This window comes from Capricornis sumatraensis, chromosome 15 (genome assembly GCF_032405125.1).
Source record: "Capricornis sumatraensis isolate serow.1 chromosome 15, serow.2, whole genome shotgun sequence".
In the NCBI taxonomy this organism is placed as follows: domain Eukaryota; kingdom Metazoa; phylum Chordata; class Mammalia; order Artiodactyla; family Bovidae; genus Capricornis; species Capricornis sumatraensis.
The window spans coordinates 76,053,378-76,077,050 of record NC_091083.1 but is presented as its reverse complement, the minus strand read 5'-3'; the positions used below and the strand labels follow the sequence as shown (position 1 = coordinate 76,077,050).

The window sequence follows — 23,673 nt, the reverse complement described above, 5'->3', positions numbered from 1 at the left end:
GGCAAAGAGACAGATAGGGGCTGCTCAGAATTCCAGCCCTTTGTGGGTGGGGGTCAATGAAGAGCACCAGGGAAGTCCTCCCCACTCTCTGACACTTAATTTCCTCTTCTACAAAATGAGAGAATTAGACTAGATTATCTCTACTGCTACAGCCCAAACCTTCTGACTTCCAGATCACCAAGTCTAAGTTCCATCAGGTCTGGAAGGCTATAGCTGGGTGAGGTCCTGCAGTTAGGACCTTTTGCCCACGTCCCTACAACCCCCATCTCCTCCACCCTTTGATATGGAGTTGGATGCTTCTCCCAAACTGGGGTCTAGGTCTCTCTGAGGACCGTGGGACATGTGACAGGATCAAGCTTTCTTGGAGAAAAGGAGGAGCCGTAGATGAGACCCAAGAGGCTGGCTAACTGGCTCGAAAAATACTCTCCCTTTGATAGTTGGGTAGATGAGTAGCAGAAACTGATGGCCCCACCCCCATAACAAGTTCAGAACGTAATTTTGACTATGACCCTCTTGGCCAACTTTATTCAAAGGCCAACTTTCCCAAAGAACAATCTCAATGAAATGCGATCTCATTTTAGCAGACCCTCTTATCCCAAAGATAATCTTCCTCTTTGAAGGACCCTGCCCAAAGACAAACTCACTCTTGTGAGATTTCACCTCAGAGGACAGTCTAGCCCAGTGGAAGCCTTCACCCAGTGAAGAGTCTCACCTAGTTGTCTAACGGACTGGGAAGTCTAACTTCAGTGAACAATTTTACCTAGTGGACAACGTCACCTAATGAAATCCTCACCGGAGTGGACATCCTCAACCGATCTACCCAGATGAGGATTGCCTCATCTAAGGACGGCTTCATTCAGTGGAAGCTGTCAATCACCTCACTGAATAAGCAGCCTTAACAAATGGACAGTCTTGCCCCTCGTTCCCTACCCTGGAGCACAGAGAACTGTTTCACCCTATTTCCCACCTTCTAGACCCAGCCTTCTCCAGACTCCCTCTCAGGCCCCAACCTCACCCCTTCCAGGGGAGAGCCCCAGTTGCCCACCTGCCTGCCCCCTGGGCCGGGGCCACTCACACATCTGTCCATTGCTGAGGTGAGCAGGCATCGTGTTGGCAACAATGACGTTGGTGCCCATGTGTTCCTGCATCAGGTGAGGGTGCAGGGGGTGGTGGGCATGAGGCGCTTCACTGGAGGAGCCTGCGGGTAGAAGGTGCTCAGTGAGGATGGAGAGTCTAGGATAAAGACCATGGGTCTTGAGGCACCATCGTCCTCAAGGGTGGCCATCAACCTGCTCATCCAATCTTCACGGGGCCTACTGGGATCCTATTTGTGGGTTAGTAAAATGGGGCTTTCCCAGGTGGTGAAGTGGTAAAGAATCTGCCTGTCAATGCAGGAGACACAAGAGATGCAGGTTTGATCCCTACACTGCGAAGATCCCCTGGAGTAGGACATGGCAACCCACTCCAGTATTCTTGCCTGGGAAATCCCATGGACAGAGGAGCCTGGTGGGCTACAGTCTATGGGGTCGCAAAGAGTCGGCCATGACGGAACATGCCCACACACAAACGCAGGTTTCCCTTCCTATTCACCGGCTTCATGAAGGTATTGAGAGGACCCACAAACCAAGAGGACAAAAGCGATTTGAAAGGAACAAGGGGTATACAAGGAAGCCGCAATCATTTAGATATGGCAACGAGCAGTGTATTGATTGCATGTTAATATAATGGATTCAATCAATGTCTCTCAAAGCTCCGTGGTATGCGAGCCCTTAACCTTTTGGTCCCAACTCACCTTTCAGCCTCATCTCCCACATCTGAAGCCCAACTAGCCTATTTATGGCATCTCCGCATCCTCTGGACTGACCTAGCTCTCTATTTTTCTCCTGTGTCGCTAAAGATGCCTTCTACCCCACTTCCTCCAACCCCCACCAATATCCCCAAGTCCAAATTCCAACTCATACGTTCCCTCCTTTGGACCTCTCCTGATTCTCCCTACTTCAGTAGAAAGTAACCTCTCCTTCTTTGGAATTCACATAGTCACTGATTTGTAACCCATCTTTGGGGAACAATCACTTCTGTCTATGAACATTACAATTACAGGTGTATCTTTCTTCTCTCTTTGAGATCCTAGCAGAGTGTTTGGAACACAGCAACTGCCTCAAGAAAATGCGTCAAGAGAATGACGATACCATATGTATAGCATATGGTCTAGTAATGGGCTATGGCACTAATACAACAACGGTGGAATTTTAGGGCTTGAAAGGGGTCTTTAAAATACACTGTTTCAGGGACTTCCCTGGTGGTCTAGTGGTTAAGAATCTGCCTTGCAATGCAGGGGACTTGGGTTCAATCCCTGGTCAGGGATCTAAGATCCCACTTTGTGTTGCTGTTGCGCTCATTCACGTCCGACTCTTTGCCATGCCATGGACTGTAGCCTGCCAGGCTCCTCTGGCCATGGGATTCTCCAGGCAAGAATATTTGAGTGGGTTGCCATTTCCTTCTCCGGGGTTCTTCCTGACTCAGGGATCAAACCTGCATCTCCTGAGGCTCCTGCACTGGCAGGCGGATTCTTTACCACTGAGCCACCTGGGAAGTGCAAATAAGTCCATACACCACAACTAGAGAGCCTAAGTGCCAGAACAAAAGATCCCACAAGACGCAACGGAAGTCCTGCATACTGCAACTAAGACCCGATGCAGCCAAACAGATAAATAGAGAAAAAGATTTAAAAGTACACCTGTTTCAATGATAGCTATCAACATACGATGTGCCAGGTACTGTTTTACCGCGTTTTCCAGGTTTGACATAATTTAACCTTCACAACAGCCCTAAAGGCCAGCTATCATTATTAACCTCATTCTACAGATGAGATGACAAGGCCCAAAGAGATGAATTATTTTACCCAAAGTTTATCTGGCAATAGGACACAGGCTCCTTGCTGATCCTAGCCTCAGGACACCTGACTCACGGTGACCCTGCATTCACAGGGTCAAAGTGAGAAAGAAGTGAGTTACCATGTGACAGTGATTCTCAGCTAGGGGTGATTTTGGCCCCTCGGGGGACCTTTGACAATATCTGAGTATCTGTCACCACTGAAGGAGTGTTACTGGCGTATCACGGGTAGAGGCCAGTCATGTGCCCAAAGAAGATACAGAAGAGCCCCCTCAGCAAAGAATGACTCAGACCCAAGAATCCACTGAGGTTGAGAGACCTTGCCCTTGGTCATCACCAGTGATCACGTCACCTCCAAAGTCTCACGTTCAAGCATCTTTATTTAGACCCTGCCTCCTATCCTTCCGGCTCGCTTCCTCTAGCACCAGCACTGCAAACATTCTTCAGCCCCGTTGAGGCTGTCATTTCACTGGCCCCCACTTTCCACTGACTGCCACCTGTCTTCATCCCTCTTAGTCCAGCCGAGATTCCACGGCACATCATCACAATCACTCCCCTGCGATCAGCCTTGGCTCCCTCCCAGCTCCCTTCTGAGCAAAACGTTTTCCAAAGGCAGTCGACTCTTGCTGTCTCCACTTCTCCACTTTCCAGCTCACTCAGTCTGCAACACCTCCCCGGCTTTCCTTTCCCACTGACACTGCTCTCAACACAATCGCCGAGAGCCCCCTTCCCTCTCCTGTGGAGTTTAACACCACTAAATGCTCTGTCCCCACTAAAACACACTCTGCTCTTGGCTTCTGGGACTTCCCTTGGCTTTTCTCTTATCCTCCTGGCTAGGCTTTCCTCCATTTCCTTCTCTGGCACCTGGTTTCTGGGACACCACTAAGCTGACTCTTATCCCCAACTTTGGGCTTGTTTGAGCAACAAATATCCATCTGCCTTCTGGATAACTCAACGTGACTATTTAACAATCATTTCACACTTCACTAAATTCTACAATGGATCTTCACCCCCTACCCCCACCCTCAGTCTCAAATTAGTTTTTTCCCCCCCAGTCCTCCCCATCTCAATAAATGACTCCACCACCATTTCTGTTCCTCAAAGCAAACATGTAGGTTTCATCCTTGACTCTTACCCTTCCCCTTATTGCCCCTGTCTGATCAATCAGCAACTTCTGTGAGTTCTTCCTCCAAATAGATGTTCAAGTGCATCTGTGCTGATCAATTTCCAGTCATGCCTTGGTCCAAGCCTCCCTGTCCTTCCCCTCATTGAAGACAGTGACATTTCTCAGGAGTTTCTGGTCTCCATTTTCCCTCTGATGTTCAGTTTCTACCCACCACTGGGATAGTTTGTTGAAAACATTAGTCTGATTTTCCACTTTTCTTTTAAGAGTTGCAATGAGAATACAATGCAAATCTCTAACCATAGCCTCTAAGACTATATTTATGATTCGGTTTCTTCCCAGTCTCTGTCTTCGTTTCATACAGTTCCTCTTGCCTCACAAACTTATCTTTCTCCAACACACAAACCTCTGCTGCTTTGGGGCCTTTTGCACTAGTTACTTGTGCTAGGAGTGTTTCTTGTTTGGCTTTTAAATGTTCTCTTTCCTTCCATCAGATCTGTGGCATAAAAGCCACCACTTTCGAGAGGTCTTCCTTGACCAACCTATCTAAAGAGGCCCCCTTTCAGTTACACTCTATTGTATTACTTGGTTATTTCAAAATTTGTAGTTGCCCTCTTTATTATATACTCAATTATCATCTGTTCCCCCAAGTGTTAATATACGCTGGCATGTGCGCACACACACACACACACGCACACACACACTCATATATACACTCTTACACAACCTCCAGGAAAACTGACTCTTGTTCTCTGCTGAACCTCCAGCACTTAGAACAGCGACTGGAACATGGTAACGTCTCAGCACCTGAATTAACAGGCCATTGTCCCCATTTTCCTGATGAGTAAACTGAGACTCTGGTAGATAAAAGGATTTGGCCAAAGCTACAGATCAAAGAAGTCATGGAGCTGAGCGGAGAGCTCAGGTCTGCATGAGACTGGTCTCTTAGGCTACCTCTCCCAGCCCCGCCCACTGGCTCAGATGGTAAAGAATCCTCCTGCAGTACAGGAGGCCTGGGTTCGATCCTTGGGTTGGGAAGATCACCTGGAGAAGCGCATGGCAACCCACTCCAGTATTCTTGCCCAGAGAATCCCATGGACAGAGGAGCCTAGTGGGCTACAGTATGTGGGGTTGCAAAGAGTCGGACATGATCGAGCAACGAACACTTTCACTTTTTCACAGAGTGAGGAAGTGATGGAGCTGAGAGGTGAACGCAGCTCTGCATGCTGGCCTCCAGCCCCGCCCGCCTCTCGGCCCTCCCGGGCTGGACACCAACCTCCCAGCAGCATCTCCTGCAGCAGGTTGTCGATCTTGGCCATGCCGAAGAGCTTGATGAACTGGATCTGCTCGATCATCTGCCAGGTGATGCTCTGCAGGGTGGGCAGCAGCAGCAGCAGCTCGCCGAAGCGGCCACGCGAGTCGTACTGGCGGTCGTTGATGTAGTCTTCCAGGCTCACCTGCACCTGGGAACGCAGCCTCTTGATCTTGCCTGGGTCACTCAGCCCCTTGGCATCTGCAATGGGAGGGGTCATGCCAGGAAGGCAGAGGGCCAACCTGGAGCGCCTGGGGAGGTGGGACCCAATGTCCCGTTTCTCCGGGGGGCTCTTGCTGGGAGGCCTAGTGGCCTGAGGGCACCTAGAGAATCCTAGCAGTGCTGGGGCAAGACTTCAGGAACACTCCCAAGAGGGCACCTTGTAACCTTCTCATCTTACAGATGGGGAAGCCAAGGCACACAAAAAGGAGAGGACTTGGCCCAGACCACAGAACCACTTGTTGGCAGATCCATGATGTGGAATTAGGGCTCCTGACTCCCAGGTAAGGCCCCACTGGCAGTCCAGTGGTCAAGACTCCATCTTCCAATGCAGGGGATGCTGGTTCAATCCCTGGTCGGGGAGTTAAGATTCCACATGTCTCACAATTCAGCCAAAAAGAAAAAAAAAAAAAAAGCCCCACCCTCCAGGCCTCAGCACTTGCTTCTTCTCCTGCCTCATTAGTCTCCCCACTTGCCTGCTCCCTTGCCTGTGTGGTCTTGGGGTCACAGCTTAGATCACACTTCCTCTGGGAAGCCTTCTCCATTCCATCCTACCAGGTCTGCACTCTGAGTGTTCACGATGTCCCCAAACCTCTGTGGCTCTTTTGTCACCACTGAGCACACAGGGTGGAATGTCTCTTCCACTAGACTGTGATCTCTATACAGGCATACATACATCTTTTAAACCCACCACTTTGTACCATGTATTGTCAACATTTGTTGAACAGATAACTAGATGAAAGGATGGGTACATGGACGGAAGGGTGAAAGAATGAAAAAAAAAAAAAGCAATGGATACATTTTATGTTCTTAACCAGGAAAGTGATTGAAGTGGTTATTCAATAGTTAATCTCAACCTTCATGGAAGACATCTATTGTCTCTTATGGATAAAGTAACCAGCAGAAAGAGAATTTCACCCACATTTCCAATGCAGGGTTTTCTCTCTCCTGGGCCACGTTTGTGCATTCTATCATTCATTCAATAAACGTTTATTGAACACCACCCACATGCCCGGCCCTGGCCTAGGTCACCATTCCCTCCAGGCCAGGCTGCTGACCCTGACTCAGCATCAGTAATCCTGCACATTTGACTGAGCAGTTACTATCATCCAGGCCCATGCCAAGCACCAAAGGGTGCACAGCTTGGGCCAGCCTCTGCAGGAAACTGGAACTAGAAATCTTATCCCCCCAAGAAACCAGGAATAGTGTGTGATAGGTAGGAACATGGGCTTGAGAGCTGAAGAGTCTGAAGTTCAAATCTAAGCTCTGCCATTTCCTAGTTATGTGACCTGGGCAAGTCTATCAATCTTCCTGTGACTCAATTTTCTTATCTGTAAAATGGAGATAATAGCAGTTCCTATCTCACAGATACCAGGTTGCAAGTAACAGGCGAGATCAACAAGAGGCTTAGTGAGTGCTCCATACACAGTGTTCATTTCTGCTTCCTCGCTATGCTTACTAGACTCAGTCTTCACCCAGAAAGGGCTTGGCACTAAGGACAGTGCCTGGCACGAGGCAGGACCTCTCCAACATGGAAGGACAGAAGGAAGCAAGGAAGCTTTGGAGCCCAGGCATCCATCTTGACATCATGAGATGAAAACAGGTTTTGCACAAAATCACAACTACAAAGATGTGGTACAGGGACTTCCTTGGTGGCCCAGTGGTGGGAACTTCCTCCTTCAAGGCAGGGGGTGTGGGTCTGATCTCTGGTCTGGGAGTAAGATCCCACATGCCTCACAGCCAAAATACCAAAACAGAGAACAGAAGCAATAGTGTAACGAATTCAATAAAGACTTTATAAATGGTCCACATGGAAAAAAACAACAAAAAAAAGACGTTGTGTGAAAATGGAAGTGGAGGGTTGGTAGATGGAAGAGGGAGAATGCAAATACATTCTCTTTATCCTGCTAATGAAAGGTTAGGAGATACTGCCAACAGTTGATGGAGCAAAAAATAAAAGCCTAAGTGCAGAGCATTATAGAGGCAATCAGTAGAGACACTGAAATAGTAAGAAAAATGTATTAGGATGATGGGAGAGAAAAGATGGAGTGGTGATGGGGAAAAATACATTTCTCAACTATCATAGGAGAAAAAATATGTTCTAAAATGGATAAATCAAGAAATAGAAGGGTTAGCATTTTATTTAGAGCTGGAGAGATGGCAATAAAAAAAACAGTACAAAGAATCAGAAATGGTTCCTCCTGGGGAGTGGGCTTTGGACAGGAAAAGCAGAGTGGGGAGGACTATTTCCATTTTAAGTACGTGCAGATATTATTTTGATTAAAAAAAAATTCTGAGGGAAAGAAAAGGAGGATGGGAGGAGGTAAGGAACAGAAAGCAGACAGGAAGGGAGAGAAAGATAAAAGTGAAGTTGCTCAGTCGTGTCCGACTCTTTGCCACCCCGTGGACTGTAGGCCACCAGGCTCCTCCGTCCATGGGATTCTCCAGGCAAGTATACTGGAGTGGGTTGCCATTTCCTTCTCCAGGGGAACTTCCCGACCCAGGGACCGAACCTGAGTCTCCCGCATTGTGGGCAGACGCTTTAACCTCTGAGCCACCAGGGAAGCCCAAGAAAGGTAAGATGGGAAAGAAAAAAACCAAGCCTCTGGAGTCAGTGTGCCCCGTCGTCACATCAGTCATTTAAGCCTTGATTTTCCTCATCTGTTAAATGGAGCTGATAAAGATGTCTTCTGATTGTTGTACTAGAGAGATGGAGTGGTAAACTCGGGGTTCGCAGCTCAGTGGGAGCAGTTCAACAGAGGGCCTGGAGCATCAGGGGAGGGTGGGAGCTGTGGGCTGTACCTGGGTCAAAGAAGATGATGGCTTTGAGGCAGGCGTACTCGTTGTCATCAATCTGCAGCTCTTGAAAGGGCAGCACCAACTCATCAAGGATGCGCACGGACACTCGACTCATCTCTGCCAGCTCCGGGCAGTGCCGAGGGACGATGTAGTCATTGCCTGGATGGGTTAGGAAGGAGAGGGGATGGGAAGCCACCGGGGTGTACCTCTCTCCTCTAGTCTTTGCTGTTTGCAGTTATAATGCAGCAGCTGCTCACGGAAGGAGGAGCTGGTGGGGACTGTCACACCCATCTTACAGATGAGGAAGCCAAGGCCCAGATTAAAGGAATGAGTGACTTGCAGGCATTGGAGTGGGCCCAGAGCCTGACTTCTTAGGACCCCTTTCATATCACCCAAGCTCCATTCTTCAATGGCAACAACAGACTACAAGACTGATGACAATCAAGGGCTGTTTGGGAGGCATAAAAGCACCACGCATAAGGGCTCAGGTTCTGGAATTAGACCACCTGGGCTGAATCTTGCTTTTCCCACTGACTAGCCAGATCTATCTGGATAAATTACTTTCTGTGCCTCAGTTTTTCCATCTGTAAAATGGGAATAAATTATGGTGCCTATCTCATTGGGTTATCATACTAGAGGAGTTAGTATTTGTAAAGTACTCAGACTAGGGCCCACGGTGTGCCCTATGTAAGAAGTTAGAGTAATAAACAAACACGTTATGAAGGCATAGGTGACACAGACTGGGGGTTTGTGCCGTTCCTGGCTGTCTTTTGCTCCCTCTCCAGAAAGTACATCTGAATGCACAGGTTATCCCAGGGCTAAGCCTGACTGCTGTAACATGAATGCTGGGGAAGTTAATTCCTCGAGTCCACATTTCCTTGCATCTGAATCTGGTATCCAGTTGAGAATACTGAGGACAGGACCGTTCTGATCTGCCTCCCTCACTCTGCACACCACCAGGGAAATCTCCCATGCCCAGGTGCGCTCCACGCTGGGCATGCCTCCTGCAGAGCCCTGACTGGGCAGAAAGCATCCTCACCTAGAAGCAGAACATCCTTGAACACCATGGAGCGCTTGGTGGCTCCGAGAAGCAGGTGCTCACCGGCGTGGGCTCTGAGCAGGGCCACCTGGAAGAGAGAGGGGATGGTGTCCGGTGTCCGCACGCCTGGGAAGGCATCTACACCCCTGGGGAGGCTGTTCCCCGCCAACTCAATGACCCGGAGCAAGTCAGCATTAGTGTTCTGCTTGCCTTTACCTGCCTGAATGATAAGATGGGCATCAGAAAACTGCTTCCTTCCTCTCATAACTGATAAAACTAGAAACCGGGAAAAGCTTCAGCTGACCGCTGAAAGGGGAAACAACCTGTGCTTGAGCCGGGACACCAAATGCCAACTCTGCCCTTGAACTGCTGTGTTTGGGGTAAGCTGCTGCTCCCCTCTAGGCCTCGTCTGTCTGTCTGTGTGCCTGGTAAAATTGTAACACCACTCTGTGTGTGTGTGTTAGCAGAGACTTAAAGGCTTTCATCAGACTCTCAAAAGGGTCCACAAACCCAAAAAGTTCTAAAACTTTTAGAGCTTTTTTGGGGGTTCTGAATTCCTACTCATGGATCAGCTATGTAACACGATGAAGGGTGTTTTGTAAAACACAGATTCTTAGGCCTTACTACCCGAGGCACTGATTCTCTTTATCTCGGGTGGGCCCAAGGGATCTGAAATTAACCAACTCCTCAGTTGATTCTGATGCATGGTTGCGTTTGGGAAATCACTGCTCCAAGAGATCTCTAGAGCATCCACCCACTTGAAGCTGGAAGATTCTAGATTCTGTTGTAAGAATCTGGATATGGATGCTGGTTTCCGAGGCAAAGGGTGTGAGCATCGGTCCTTGGCCAGAGATCCGCTTGACCGACCCCTTCCCTGCAGAGAGGACAGAGAGGCCTTGGAAGTCTGAGTCTGAAGTCTGGCAGGTGGGAGCCCTGCCAGCCCACAGGAGGGCATTGCCCGCCTTTTCAGAACCACCTGCTTCAGTGCTTGCATGTGGACCAAGGATGGGGCTGGTTAAATGGTAGCAGGCTGGTGGCCTCCAGGATCTTATCTGCAAGGTAGGGTAGGGAGTTTGGAAATTCTTTAGCAGACTAAACTAGGAAGCAAAAAATGCTTTTATTCATTAATGCATTGGATTGCTCATTCTTGAAGTCATCAGATGTTAGTGCCTACTAAGTGCCAGACATCACTTTGCCAATAAAAATCTGTACGGTCAAAGCTATGGTTTTTCCAGTAGTCGTGTACAGATGTGACAGTTGAACCATAAAGAAGGCTGAGCAATGAAGAACTGATGTTTTCAAACTGTGGTGTTGGAAAAGACTCTTGAGAGTACCTTGGATAGCAAGGAGATCAAACCAGTCCATCCTAAAGGAGATCAGTCCTGAATATTCATTGGAAGGACTAATGCTAAAGCTTCAGCTTCAATACTCTGGCCACCTGATGAAAAGAACCGACTAATTGGAAAAGGCCCTGATGCTGGGAAAGATTGAAGGCAGGACAAGAAGGGGGTGACAGAGGATCAGATGGTTGGATGGCATCACTGACTCAATGGACATGAGTTTGAGCAAACTCCAGGAGTTAGCAAAGGACAGGGAAGCCTTGTGTGCTGTAGTCCACGGGGTCTCACACCAGACTGGGACACGACTGAGAGACTGAATGACAGCCACAAGTGCCAGACACTTGTTTGGGGACACAATAGTGAAAAGAAGGGAGGGAGGGAGGAGGAGACGGAAGGAGAGAGGAAGGGAGGGAGAAAGAAAGAAGAGATAGATGGATGGACGGAAGGAGGGAAGAAGAAAGGAAGATGAGGCTCATGTGATGAAGAGCAATGGGGCAAATCATGAAAGGCCCTGCTGAGGATGTGAGGTAGTTCTAAGGTGTGGAGGACACCTGGCACAGAGTAGGCATTCGATAAATATTTGTTTGGATGAAAGAGGAAGGGACAGGTGAAAGGATGAGCCACTCTACTTAACATCCTCCCGGATTGAGCCCCTGTTGCAGCCATGTCCTTACCATGTCTGTGAACCCCCAAGGTGAAGCCTGGTGAGGATGACAGGAAAAGAGGGGGAATGGCAAACAGCCTTGGAGGAGGGCGAGAACTCCCTTTCCATGACCAGGACAAAAGGAGACCAAAGCCTGCTGATTATCAAGCACTTCCTACACGCCAGGCACCATGCAGGACTTTCGTCACTTACTCCAGTGTCTTTGCAATCGAGAGACAGAAGACCTAGAGTCGAACCCTGTGGCTGTCTTGCTCTGTGACCTTGGGCAAATCGCTCTTTCTCTCCAAGCCTCCATCCCCTTATCCAATGCTACCCGGCCTGCTAGGTTTCAATGGGTCGATGCCCAAAACAAACCGAGAAGCAAGCACGCTTGGTTCCTGTGGCAATGTTGACAGACAACATCCCTCAGTTCTCCCAGCTGTGCCCCAACCACCACAGGCAAGATAAGCTCCTTATACACTATGAATGGGGAGGTGGGAACCCTCCTGGCCCTGGGTCCAGCCCCCTAACATGGCTGTTCTGGGGGTGGGCAGGCGGTGGGTGGTGATGTTAATGATTATTCTGTGTTACTGGCCACCCATCACTGCTCTCTGAGAATGCTCTGAGCCCCAGCCAGGGAGGTTTGGGTGGGAAATGGAGGTTAACAATTGCTCAGCTTGTGGGGGAATCTTGTTGTCCTGCTGAGCCCCTGGGAAGGAACAGGAGGGATTAAACATTAATGGAGCCTCTCCAGCAGAGGGGACCGGGGCCAGAACACGAGGAGCAGGGAAGAAGGCCAGGGCAGCCTGGCCAAGATCCCTGCCTTGTCATCCCTCCCGAAGCAGCGAGGAATCCGTGTGAGAGGGCATCCGATCTGGCCCCCGTGTGAGGGTGAGGACCAGCAAAGCCAGGGTTTTCACAGCCTGTTTCACCACGTGATGCAAATGCATTCCAGGAGCGCCTGGGCACCAGAGGACTTTGAGAAGCCCTGGGCTTCCCAAGGTTCAACAGCTGCCTTGCCTGAGGACTTCTGAGAAACTTCAAGAGACCGAGACACGTTGCCAATTTTCTGTGCAGAATTGCAAAACAGAGAAGCAAATGTACCAGGATCCGGTATCTGGAACACTGTCCACTGGTGCCGCCCCACTTCCATCGGAGCTGAGTCGAGGACCCAGTTCAGCCCCTCTTTTCCAAACAAAGAAAATGTCTGCAGTGGCCTTGGGGGCACCCTGAGCAGGTGCTCAGGAACTCGACTGTCTTCAGGGGCCCATCCCTCAGCCCCACCTTCTCCCCCTAAGACATTTTTGGTATTCCAAAGAAGGTAGTTTGGGAAATAAAATTGCTGAATGAAAATCCATCTTGGTGGGATACAAGGAAGAAACTGACATTTAGGGAGGCCAGGACTGTGTAGGTGTCCCGTTACACCACTGATGCTTTTCAAAGGGTAATGTTCTCCATCCTCCCAACAGCTTTCTGAAGGGGATATTATGATTCATACTTGACAGATGAGAAAACGGAGGCTCAGGGAGAGGAAGTAATTTGTCCAAGATCACAGAGAGAAGCTTTCTAAGAGCCAAGGCTTGGGCCCTGCCCCCGAGCCCCTACCCACATCCTACCTGGGAGAGCTGTCGGATACAGCAGTGCAGTCAGTGGCTGTGGGCCTGGACTTTGAAGCCTGCCTGCTTGTTCTAGCACCGCCTGTGTTGGATACTAGCTGTGCGACCTTGAGCAAATTATTTAACCTCTCTGTGCCCCCAGTTTCCTCTCCTATATGCTGGTCATAATAGCACTTACCTTACCTAGGGTTGTCGGAAGGATTAAATGAGCTAATATTTGTAAAGTGATTTAAACAGCTCCATGCACACATGAGCACTACGTGTTTGTGAAATAAATCGAATCACTCCAAGGCCATATCCAGGGGGAGGTGGGCGGGCAGCAGGACCCACCTACCCAGGGCCCGGACCGCCCGCAGACCATGTCTACCCTCACCTGGTCGTCCAGAGGGAGCTCACAGAAGGCTGGGATGTACTTGGCCCACTCGACGAGCACCAGCAGCTGCTCTTTCATGGACTCACACACATCCGCGATGCTGGCGATCTTCTTCGCCCGAATGTCGCCGTTGATTCCGGAGACAGGGGAGGTGATCTAGGGGAGGCAAAGGAAAAATGCTGGGGTGGCAGGGGCCCCCCTCCATATACTCTGTCCCCTGCACAGAGCCCCCCCCCCACCAGAGAGCTTCCCTGCCTGGGAAAGAGGAGCTGGACTGTGGGTGCCTTCTCAGCTCTGAAGGAAGCTGTGGGGAAACTGGAAAGGGAGGGTGCCAAGGAGGCAGTTATGGGGGAAGACGGCCCTCTCTGGGCCTTCATCTGCCGCTTTCCCCCTACCTCCTCTTCCACCAGCTCCTTTGAAGCCTAAAAAACCCGAGAAGCAGGGCAAAAGTGCCCATCCTCATCGGAAGGTGCAGATACCACTGCCCAGAGAGGTACTGCAACTCGCCTAAGGTCACACAGCAAGGGGGGCTGGCTGAGCCCCAGTGCGCTACAGTGTCCGCTCCTCTTTTCTCTCGGGGCTAAGCCAATCTCAGACCCTCGGTGAGCACAGAGACTGCGTGTGCAGGCCCCACAGGGCTGCTAGGTGCCAGCAGTGGTTTATGCTGTGCTTAGCCACTCAGTTGCGCTCGGCTGTCTGCAACCCCACGGACTGTAGCCCACCAGGCTCCTTTCTCCATGGGAATTCTCCAGGCAAGAATACTGGAGTGGGTTGCCATCCGATCCTCCAGGGGATCCAACCCAGGGATGGAATCCAGGCAACTGTAGGTGGATTCTTTACCGTCTGAGACACCAGGGTTTGAGTCTTTGCTACTAATTGGGCTGTGTGACCCTGGACTCAGTTTCCCTTCGTGATGTCCGAGGGCACTCCTGTCTGCTGCTCTAAGGCCCGGGTGGGAAGCAAAGGGGTGGAGTTGAGATTCCTCTTTAGGATGAGGGGGGCCCAGGTGGGTAGGGGAGGCTCCCCTGGTACCTGCTGGGACAGGACCTCAGCCTGCAGAAGCGCGTTGATGGAGGGCAGGCTGCTGTCCTCGTAGCTGGACCGGCGAGTGCTGATCCGGTCCCGTTCATTCTGTACAGCTGTGAGTATGCAGAGGGAGGTGAGAGGGAGGAGAGGGATCCCATGGCAGGAGGGGTGGCTGAAGGACAAGGGGAGAGAGGTGAACCTGGAGGGCTGTCCTGCAGGGCTGTCCAGGAACAAAGGGAACACACTTGGAGGTGGGAGTTGGGGGCGGGAGGGAGAGTGTCCAGGCCACAGAGCCCAGGTCGGTGTGTGGGGATGGGGGCCAATGGCTCCTCACCCAGCTTGTGGGAGAACCTTCCCAGTGCCACTACTGCTCCTCACAAAACAGGCTGGCTTGAGGAGTGATCTACCCATCATGGGAGGCATGCAAGGCTGTGATGACTTGGCAGAGGGCTTCAGGCGGGTCTTGAATTTTGAGCAGGAGATCTGTCTCAATGACAGGCTTTCAAGCTGTGTTTAGAAAAGGGTCCCTTCCTTTCCAGGTGCAAGTGGATAAGACAAGCAAAATGAATTGCTCTGGGTGATGGAGATGGCCCAGGGACTCCTGAGTACAGAGGCAGAAGCCTGGACAAGGGCATCTGGAGGCCCCACCTGCCCTGGGGTCTGTATCAGTAGGAAGCACATGTGCTCTAGGCTAACCTTCTCAGAGACAGCTCGCGAAAGCTCTGGCTCCCTCCTGCCCCACCACGGGGCTCCCCTCCCAGGAACTCAGAGATCCGGGGCCTCTGTCCACCTGGGCCCCACACCCCCTTGCTTCTCCACTCGGGTCAGTCTTGGCCTAAGATGTGGGCTGGTCCTTCTGCCACCCTGACAGGCCCTCGGAACCTGGGAGGCCTTTGTTGAAGCTGTAAGAAGGGAGGAAAAGGCTGCAGGAGACCTGGGTTCCTGGTGGGATTCACCGCTCAGTCTCCGTGCGCTGGTGGGGGCCACACCCTCTCTCTGGGCCTCAGTTTTCCCATCTACAGGCTTTTCTTTCCCAGACCCGCTCCTCTCGGTCTTTCCCATCTCAGGAACAGGCAGCTTTATTCTTCCTCTGAGCCTGGGGGCCTCGCTATATGTCCCTTTCTCTCACCTGCCCACCACCACCCCCCCACCACACACATACTCCAAATGCTGTCAGTAATCTGTGCAAACCCACCTGCAGCTTCCACTCTGGGCTGGGTCCTGGGGGAGTCCAGACCCTCCTCTCTGGCCGCTTTGTTTCCAGCCTTACCCCTGCAGTCTGTGTACCTCTCGGAAGACAAAGGGATCCCCTGAAACCCGACTCGGGTCACATCCCTCCACTACGGAAACCCAGGACCTCCCCATCATACCTGGAGTCAGGTCACCCTTCCTCACAGTGGTCCTATCTCCCCCATCTCACTTTTTACTCTATCAAACCTGCCTCCCAGCCGTTCCTGGGACTCACTCAGCCACTCTCCATCAAGGTCTTCGCCACTGCTGTTCGCACTGCCTGGAATTCTCCTCCTACTCACACCCCATCCCCCACAACTAAGCTTCTCCCTCTCCGTTTGCTCATGTCTCCTTGCACGTAACACCTCTCAGAAACACCCTCTCTGACCACCCTGTCTAGTGGGGATATCCCTCCTGCAGGTTCTGCCACCTTCTCCTGTCTTATTTTTCTTCTTGGTACTTGTCTGTGTCCTTTCTTCACTCTCTGTCTAAGAGAAAGAAAGCTCCAGAAAGCCAGAGTATCTTCCCTTTCATCCACTGCTGTAGCCCCAGCAACTAGAACAGAGCCTGGTACGCAGTGGGTGCTCAATAAATATCCACTGAGTGGCCGAAAGAAGGTGCAGAAGGAGACAAGCTTTGATTCTCGGGTGCAATCTACACCCCATTTCTCAATGGAACATTGACATTCCTCTCTTCAGCTCTCTCTTGATTTCAAACATTGTTGAAATCAGAGAAGGGAAGTCAGCTAGTGTAGGACTTTCCTGGAAGGCCAGTGGCTAAGACTGCAGTTCCAATGCAGGGGGCGTAAGTTCGATCCCTGGTCAGGGAACTAAAGATCCCACAAGCCACGTGGTATGGCCACAAAAAAAAAAAAAAGCTAGATTGTGTAAAGGGAACCCAGAGTTAGTGAGATGTAACAGAGGTCCCAAGGTAAGAAAACTCCTCTTCTCAGACCCACCACCCTGGACGGGGGGCCAGCTTCCAGCAGCGCTCCCCTATTCGGGTCCCACCCCGCCTGCGACACCCCTCTCACGGCTGCCAGCCCGCACCCACCAGGGCGCCAAGTGGCGGCAGGCCTAAGAAAAGGGCTGCTGTCAGCAGCTGGGGATTGGGCTCCTCAAGGTTAGGCTGGCGTTATCAGTGCCCGGCGCGAGCTCAGTCACGGAATGATGTTTTCCAAATGTTTGCTCAGTATTAGCAGGGTCGGGGACCTAATGTAACTTCTATTGAATATTAACTGGCCCGGGCAGAGGCGGAGAGGACGAGCCTGTCTTCCGAGAGAACCCCTGAGTGGGGGTGTGGGAAGGGGGGCTGGGCCGGGGATCCCAGGTAGGGCCCATCCGTGGGCCCCTGGCCTACCGCCAGCTTGTACCTCCTGCATCCCTGGCCCTGCTTCCTGGGCTGAATTTCTGAAGCCGGGCATCAGACATTTGTCCTGGGTCAGACAGCTCAGGCTCAGGGAGGTGTAGGTTTATAGGAAAGAATCTGGGACCTGCCATTGGACCCACTGGCCCCCAGATTTCTTCCCAGAGTCTCCGTTCTTTAACCCACTTGATCACCATGGAATATCCTCTGGCCAAACTTACAAGACTTTGAGATTCAGAGCCCTTCTCTGTGGTTGAGAGGAAGTTTCAGAAGACTTGACCAAATCCAGGTGCCTCCCAAGGCCATCAGTCCTAGTTCTTATCCAGGGAATTTGGTGTCTGCTCAACTCTGGGGAGCCCGAGGTCTAGTCCTGACTTCCTCTGCCCTTGACCCAATCATATCACCTCTCTGGTCTCAACTTCCCCATCTGTAAAGTGGAAAGATTTGATGACCTCCTATACACCCAAGTGGTCTATGAATGCTACATTTACAATCCATGCTTTGTTGTCCTCATGGACAACTTTGGAGTTCTAATTTCTAGATTCTCCTAAGGCCATCAAGGAAGGGAAATAAAAACTGGTCCCAACTCTCCCAGTCCCTGGGGCTTCCATTGAGAATTTCTCTTGGCTTTGAGAACCTCCCACCAAGCCAAGGAGGGGTATTGGGACTATAAGACTTAGGTAGACCTAGTCAAATCAGTCAATCCTAAAGGAAATCAACTCTGAATATTCATTGGAAGGACTGATACTGAAGTTCCAATACTTTGGCCACCTGATGTGAAGAGCTGACTCATTGGAAGAGACCCTGATGCTGGGAAAGACTGAGGGCAGAAGGAGAAGGGGATTACAGAGGATGAGATGGTTGGACGGCATCACCAACTCAATGGACATGAGTTTGAGCAAACTTCAGGAGACAGTGAAGGACAGGGAAACCTAGCGTGTTGCAATCCATGGGGTCACAAAGAGTTGGACATGACTTAACAAATGAACAATAACGACAAGAGCTAGTCATGCCCTTACTTCCCAGAACTTGACCACAGTGGCAGTGGAACACTTTGCTACCCTGGCCGTGTTCTCAAAGCAGCTGAGCCCACCACATGTGTCAGGATCTTCTGGCTAACCCAAGCATGCAAACAACCACCAGCCTTTACTATAGCCCACACGCACCTGCCATTAGCCGATCCTCCTCTCCTCCTGGCATAATGCCACCTTCTCCAAGATAAGAAGCAACTGGCTATTTTCAAGGCTCAGCCAAGGTAGAACAGCTGGGGACTCTCCCTCCCCGGGGCCTGCTGTCTCTGTGGCAGTCCAGTGGGAGGACCAGGAACAAACACACAAGTCCTGGTGGGCCGTGTGTGCTTGCACAGGTAGATCAGTGGGCATATAGCAAGACTCACAGAGCTGGAAGGGTTCATTATCCACCCCTGTGATTTTACAGATGTGAACACCGAAGCCCAGATGGGGCAGAAACTTCACTGAAGTAACACATGAAAGTGACTCTGAATGTTTAATAAGAGACACCTATAAAGACCAGTGAGATGCAGGAACAGGCTACCTACAACCTAGGAAGGCCGTCCGCTCAGGTTAGCTGCCAGCCTTTCTCCCTCCCACCTGTCACAAGGCTTGGAATTTTAACACAAGAGATTTACTCTCTCAAACATAAAATCTTAGGCTGTCGAGCTGATAGAAACACTGGCTCTTAGAACCCTAAACTGTTTGGCTCTTAGACTGTAGCTCTCAATCTTTTCCTTGACTCTAGCTATTCACGTGTGCGTGATCAGTTGCTTCAGTCGTGTCCAACTTTGTGACCCCATGGACTATAAGCTCGCCAGGCGCCTCTGTCCATGGGATTCTCCAAGCAAGAATACTGGAATAGGTCGCCATGCCCTCCTCCAAGGGATCTTTCCAACCCAGGGATCGAACCCGGGTCTCCTGCGTCTTCTGCATTACAGGCAGACACTTTACCACTGAGGCACCAGGAAAGCCCCTAGCTGTTCACACATGCCTCATATTCCCATTCATGGCATTTCTTTTACTTATTTGTTTTCTTTGTTTGGTGGCCATGGCCTGTCGAATGTGGGATAGTAGTTGCCTGACGAGGGATTGAACCCTCGCTTCCTGCAGTGGAAGCAGAGTCTTAACCACTAGACAGCCAGGAAAGTCCCTCATTCATAACATTTCTCATGTGACAAAGTTGTGCTCAAGTTCAAGGTGAGAGCAGTGTGATCCCACTGAAAACTGGGTGGGGGGGGGAGCTGGGGGCATCTGCCCTTTGAAAAAGGTTCTCCTTGCTCTTGAGAACCACTGAGGTCCAGATGAGAGAATCGTGGTGTTGTGAGTATCACGGTGTGTTCCTGAGGGTCATAGCCCAGGTTTCACAGCAGGAGTCATAAACTCTCAGGGTCCTATGGGGATGAGGCCCAGAGAATATTTCCCAGGAGGCGGGCAGAGAAACGGGCTCAGAGGCAGAGTCACGGAAGGGAGACTGCCAAAGCCAAGATCCCCCCATTCCCAGTTGGCCAGGAGAAGGCTGCGTCCCAGGATCCTGCTGGGGGTGGGGTGGGGCAGGTGTGTGTTTGTGCAGAACTAGACCAAGGGTTTTGGTTAGTGTGCCACAGCTGCGAGCTGGAAGTGAAGGTCTGGGAGCCAGTCTCAGGGCTGGGAAAGGTGCGTTGAGCAGAGAAGGAGACAGAGAGATTTGAAAATGGACTCAAGTTACTCAGAGAAGCAGTTAAAAGATATTTGTTCCCTGAGCTTGGGCTAGAAAACTTTCAAACATTCCTAGAGTCTGGAGGGCATAGCAGGCAGCATCGAGGTATCATCCAAACCGCATTGAGCTCAAGACCAAAGCTTGGGGTTCAAACCTCGGAGTTTGCTTCGACCAACTTGGAGGGGCCTTGGGCAAGTTGTTGACCCATTCTGGGCCTCAGTTCCCTCGTCTATGAAAAGCAGGGGTGATAACAGTGCCCCGCAGGGCTGTCATGATAATGAAAAGAACTATGAATTGTGGGAAAGCCCAGGCAGGTGGAAAAGCCCAGCTTCTGTTGACAGGAGATACCTTAATAAATGTTGTGCCCCAGCACTCCCAGCCTCCTCCACCCAGGACGAGTCTGACGCCTTGTTCCCTTTCTCTGGAGCCTGAGGACGCTGCGTCATCTGATCCCCAAGAACGAAGACTAAGGAGCTGGGGCACTTGACCCCGGAACAGGAAGATGGGAGATAGAGCCCCGCCCCATTCCTGCTCACATATGCTGAGTCTAGTCCTGGGGCCATGGAGGTTCGTCATGCCATTCTCTATGTTTTTCCTGATGCTTGAAATAGTATATTAAGCAGAAACACCCAGGGACTTCTGAGGTGGTCCAGTGGTTAAGACTTTGTGTCTCCACTGCAAGGGGTGTGGGTTCAATCCCTGGTCAAGGAACTGAGATTCCACATGCCAAGGAGTGCGGCCAAAAAATGAGAAAATAAAATCACATTAAAAAAAAAAAAGAAAAAACACCCAACCTGGCTGCCTTGCGGTGGCGAAGGCAGGCAGGGGTGGTGGCGCTGGGAACCCGAGTAGCTGAAAGTAGGAGCTTATCTCTTGGAATCTTTCTCAAGACCAAGCCCAGCCCCTCCCTATGGTCAGATCTTCAGGCCCTCCCTCCTCTCAGCCATTAGCCAGTCACCCTGGGGCCTGTCACCGAGTCATAAAGTTGTGGCCACAGTTGTAAATGGCCGTCAGGAGCTTGTGGGCATGGGTGGGGCAGGGGGGCAGCAGGCGGGGCCGAGGCTCACCTTCCTTCTTCATGCCAGCCCGGAAGCACTTCTTGAGCCTGCAATAACGGCACTGGTTCCTCTTGTCTTTGTCCACCACGCACTGCCGGCTAAACCTGGGGAGGGCTTGGGGTGGTTGGAGGAAGAAAGGACAGCTCTCCTCCCCCAGGGCTCAACTAGGATCCTGGCCATCTGGTTGACCTCCAGGCTCCTTGCTCAAACCTTCCATCCCAGGAGTCCTCCAGCTAACCAACCAGGAGCTGGAAAGGCTCTGTGGACTCTCTGAGAGCCCAGCCCTCTCCCCCTAAACATGAGGAAACTGAGGCTCAGAGAGCGGGCACGTGGCCTCAGATCACTCAGCTATGAGTAGAAGGCACTGCTATTTCCCACGTATCTCATTAAAAGCCCAGAGCCCAGAGTGGGCTACTGGCTGTGAATCAGTTTCAGTACTTGGTCCACATAAAGCCACTTTCTGGAAGGGCATATGGAGTAGAGGCAGGCAGGCGCCACCGTGGTTCTGGGTGGTGCCCTGTCAACCCCAGGCTCTGCCGTTGATTCAAGCTGGGTGACCTTGGGCAAATTCCCAGTCCTCTCCAAGCCACAGCTTCCTCATCTATAAAATGAGATAATAATAGTAACCTCTGCAGAGGGGTGTTGACAGGTGAAAATGAGATAATTACCCAAATGGGGCTCAGTGCAGTGTCTGTTCATAGTAAGAGCTTGTAACTACAGCTGCTATTATTTTATTATTGTTGTTACCCAGCAGGGGAGATGCTTCTGAAGGACGACTCTCCAAGGCCTTGAGAGAGGTGGAAAGGCCTGGGGCCAACCCCCTATTCACCACAGAAAAAGTGCCAGGTTGGGGGATGGGCCTCATCCTCTGTGGTTTCAGAGCAGACTTGATCTTAAGCCTCAGAGGTCCCCATTTGCTAAATGGGAAAAATCACGATGAGCTTCCGGGAGCAGTTAATACAGGCAAAAACTTAGTATGGTGCCCAGCACATAGTAAGTGTTCAATAAAGGGATGACTAGAATAGACACTCCCATCTGATCTGCAAGGGTGAAGAAATCAGAGGCTTGAAGGCCTTGAAGGGCAGATGGCTCCGAGACCTACCCAGGGAGAAGACAAACCCCGGGGGAACATCAGCCCAAGTGCACCCATTTTCCAGACGGAGAAATCGAGGTTCCTCACCTGCAGGAGTACATGTGGTTCTTCCTCACGCTTCTCCGGAAGAAGCCCTTGCAGCCGTCACAGCTCGAGGCACCGTAGTGCTTGCCCGTGGCCCGGTCCCCGCAGATGGCGCACAGGGCGCTGACACCCAGGCTGTTGGGTGCATTGAGGTTGGCACCCTCTGATGGGGATGTGTCTGCACCGGAAAAGCAAAGAGTGAGGACGCAGGAGGGGCAGGAAATCACCTCTCAGAGGCCCTGCTGTCCTGGTGGTTTATATTCAGAAAAGGATGTGAGCCTTGTAGGGATCTTTCCAGAGCTTCAGCCTCAGCTAGATCCAGGTGCTACTGACCCCCCTCAAAGAACCTGGGCAAGTTCCTTGCTGTTTTGGAACTCCCGTTTTGCATCCATAACTTAGGGATGGTTGACACTGACTTCGTAGAGTTGTTTAACGAGGGTCTGCTCCTCCCCACGGTGGCGATCGCTAGCCTCAGCTTTCTCTGGGAAGGAATGAAGAAACTGGCTGTCTCCTAGGATGCGCCCAACAGTTATGGACCCTGATTGGCTGGGCAGAGGGGGCTATGAGAGGGGTAAATATTTCCCCATCATCTCCAGAACCAAGTCCTATTTCTTACTGAGTGACCAAGGCTGGGTGAGTCTCAGCTTGGTACTCGGGGGCCTTGCAAATTCTGCCAGGAAACAGGAAGACATACATCAAGGACAGTGGCTCGCTTGCCCTCCTGGGAGGATCATAGCAAGGATCTGGGCACCCCACAGCAAAAGCTACTGCACTGGGACTTCCCTGGTGGTCCAGTGGTTAAGACTCTGCACATCCAGTGCAAGGTGAGTGGGTTTGAGTCCTGGTCAGGGAAGTAAGATTCCCACACACCGTGGGGTAAAAAAAAAACAAAAACAAAAACCTGCTGAATCTATGTGAGGAGGGGGATAAGAGGTAGATGGCTGTGGTCTTGGTGACTAGTGCTGCCTCTTAAGTCGTCTGTGACCTTGGGCAAGTTCCTTTTCCTTGCTTCAGTTTCCCCTGGGCCTCAGTTTCCCTAATTGCAAAAGAGGGCAGATTGACTGGTTCGGTCGTTTTCAATTTTATCTTATATTTCCGCAACTGAACCCTCATTTTCATAAGCAACTCTTCCACCAAGGATAGACCTCTTAGAGAAGATGACACTGTGAACCATCTCCCCAGGAAAATGCTTGCAGACACACACCACACAAAGTCATACACACACACACACACACACACACACGTGTTTTCACCCTGAATCTGATCTTGGGCTCCTAGGGAACATCTAGCTAAGCACTGGACAGGGATATAGTGCTGTGGTTAAGAGTATAATCTCTCTAGCCCTTCTGTCCAGTTTAAATCCGAGCCTGCTCACTTCTTAGCCATGGGACCTTGGCCACATTAATGTATTTCTCAGTGCCTTCATTTCCTCACTTGTGAAATACTGTTGCTGCTAAGTCGCTTCAGTTGTGTCCGACTCTGTGTGACCCCCATAGACGGCAGCCCACAAGGCTCCCCCGTCCCTGGGATTCTCCAGGGAGTGGGTTTGCCATTGCCTTCTCTGCTTGTGAAATGGGGCACGTAATAATATCTAGGGCTGTTATGAATGTTCAGTGAATCAATATGTGTGAAGTGCTTGGCAGGTAAGAAGCACTATATCAGTGCTTGTAAAATAAAAACTTTTCTGCAAAAGACGACTCTGGGAGCAGTTGATATCCAGCCTCCGTGCACAAGCGGACACACTGCCACATC

The 23,673-nt window shown here is 51.0% G+C and overlaps 1 protein-coding gene across 2 annotated transcripts in view; it reads right to left on the bottom strand.

Moving 5' to 3' along the window:
- The window catches only part of HNF4A (hepatocyte nuclear factor 4 alpha), a 33,068-nt gene that overhangs the window by 3,174 nt on the left and 6,221 nt on the right, over positions 1 to 23,673 (bottom strand). The window contains exons 3-10 of one of the 2 annotated variants that reach the window (XM_068987796.1): positions 21,925 to 22,099; positions 20,754 to 20,848; positions 14,389 to 14,495; positions 13,357 to 13,512; positions 9,385 to 9,472; positions 8,349 to 8,504; positions 5,292 to 5,528; positions 1,076 to 1,198 (exon numbers count right to left, since the gene is read on the bottom strand). In XM_068987796.1, the coding sequence (XP_068843897.1) occupies positions 1,076 to 1,198; positions 5,292 to 5,528; positions 8,349 to 8,504; positions 9,385 to 9,472; positions 13,357 to 13,512; positions 14,389 to 14,495; positions 20,754 to 20,848; positions 21,925 to 22,099 (1,137 nt within the window). Of the gene's footprint in view, positions 1 to 1,045; positions 1,199 to 5,291; positions 5,529 to 8,348; positions 8,505 to 9,384; positions 9,473 to 13,356; positions 13,513 to 14,388; positions 14,496 to 20,753; positions 20,849 to 21,924; positions 22,100 to 23,673 lie in introns of both variants that reach the window. The other variant, XM_068987795.1, reaches the window with a different exon arrangement.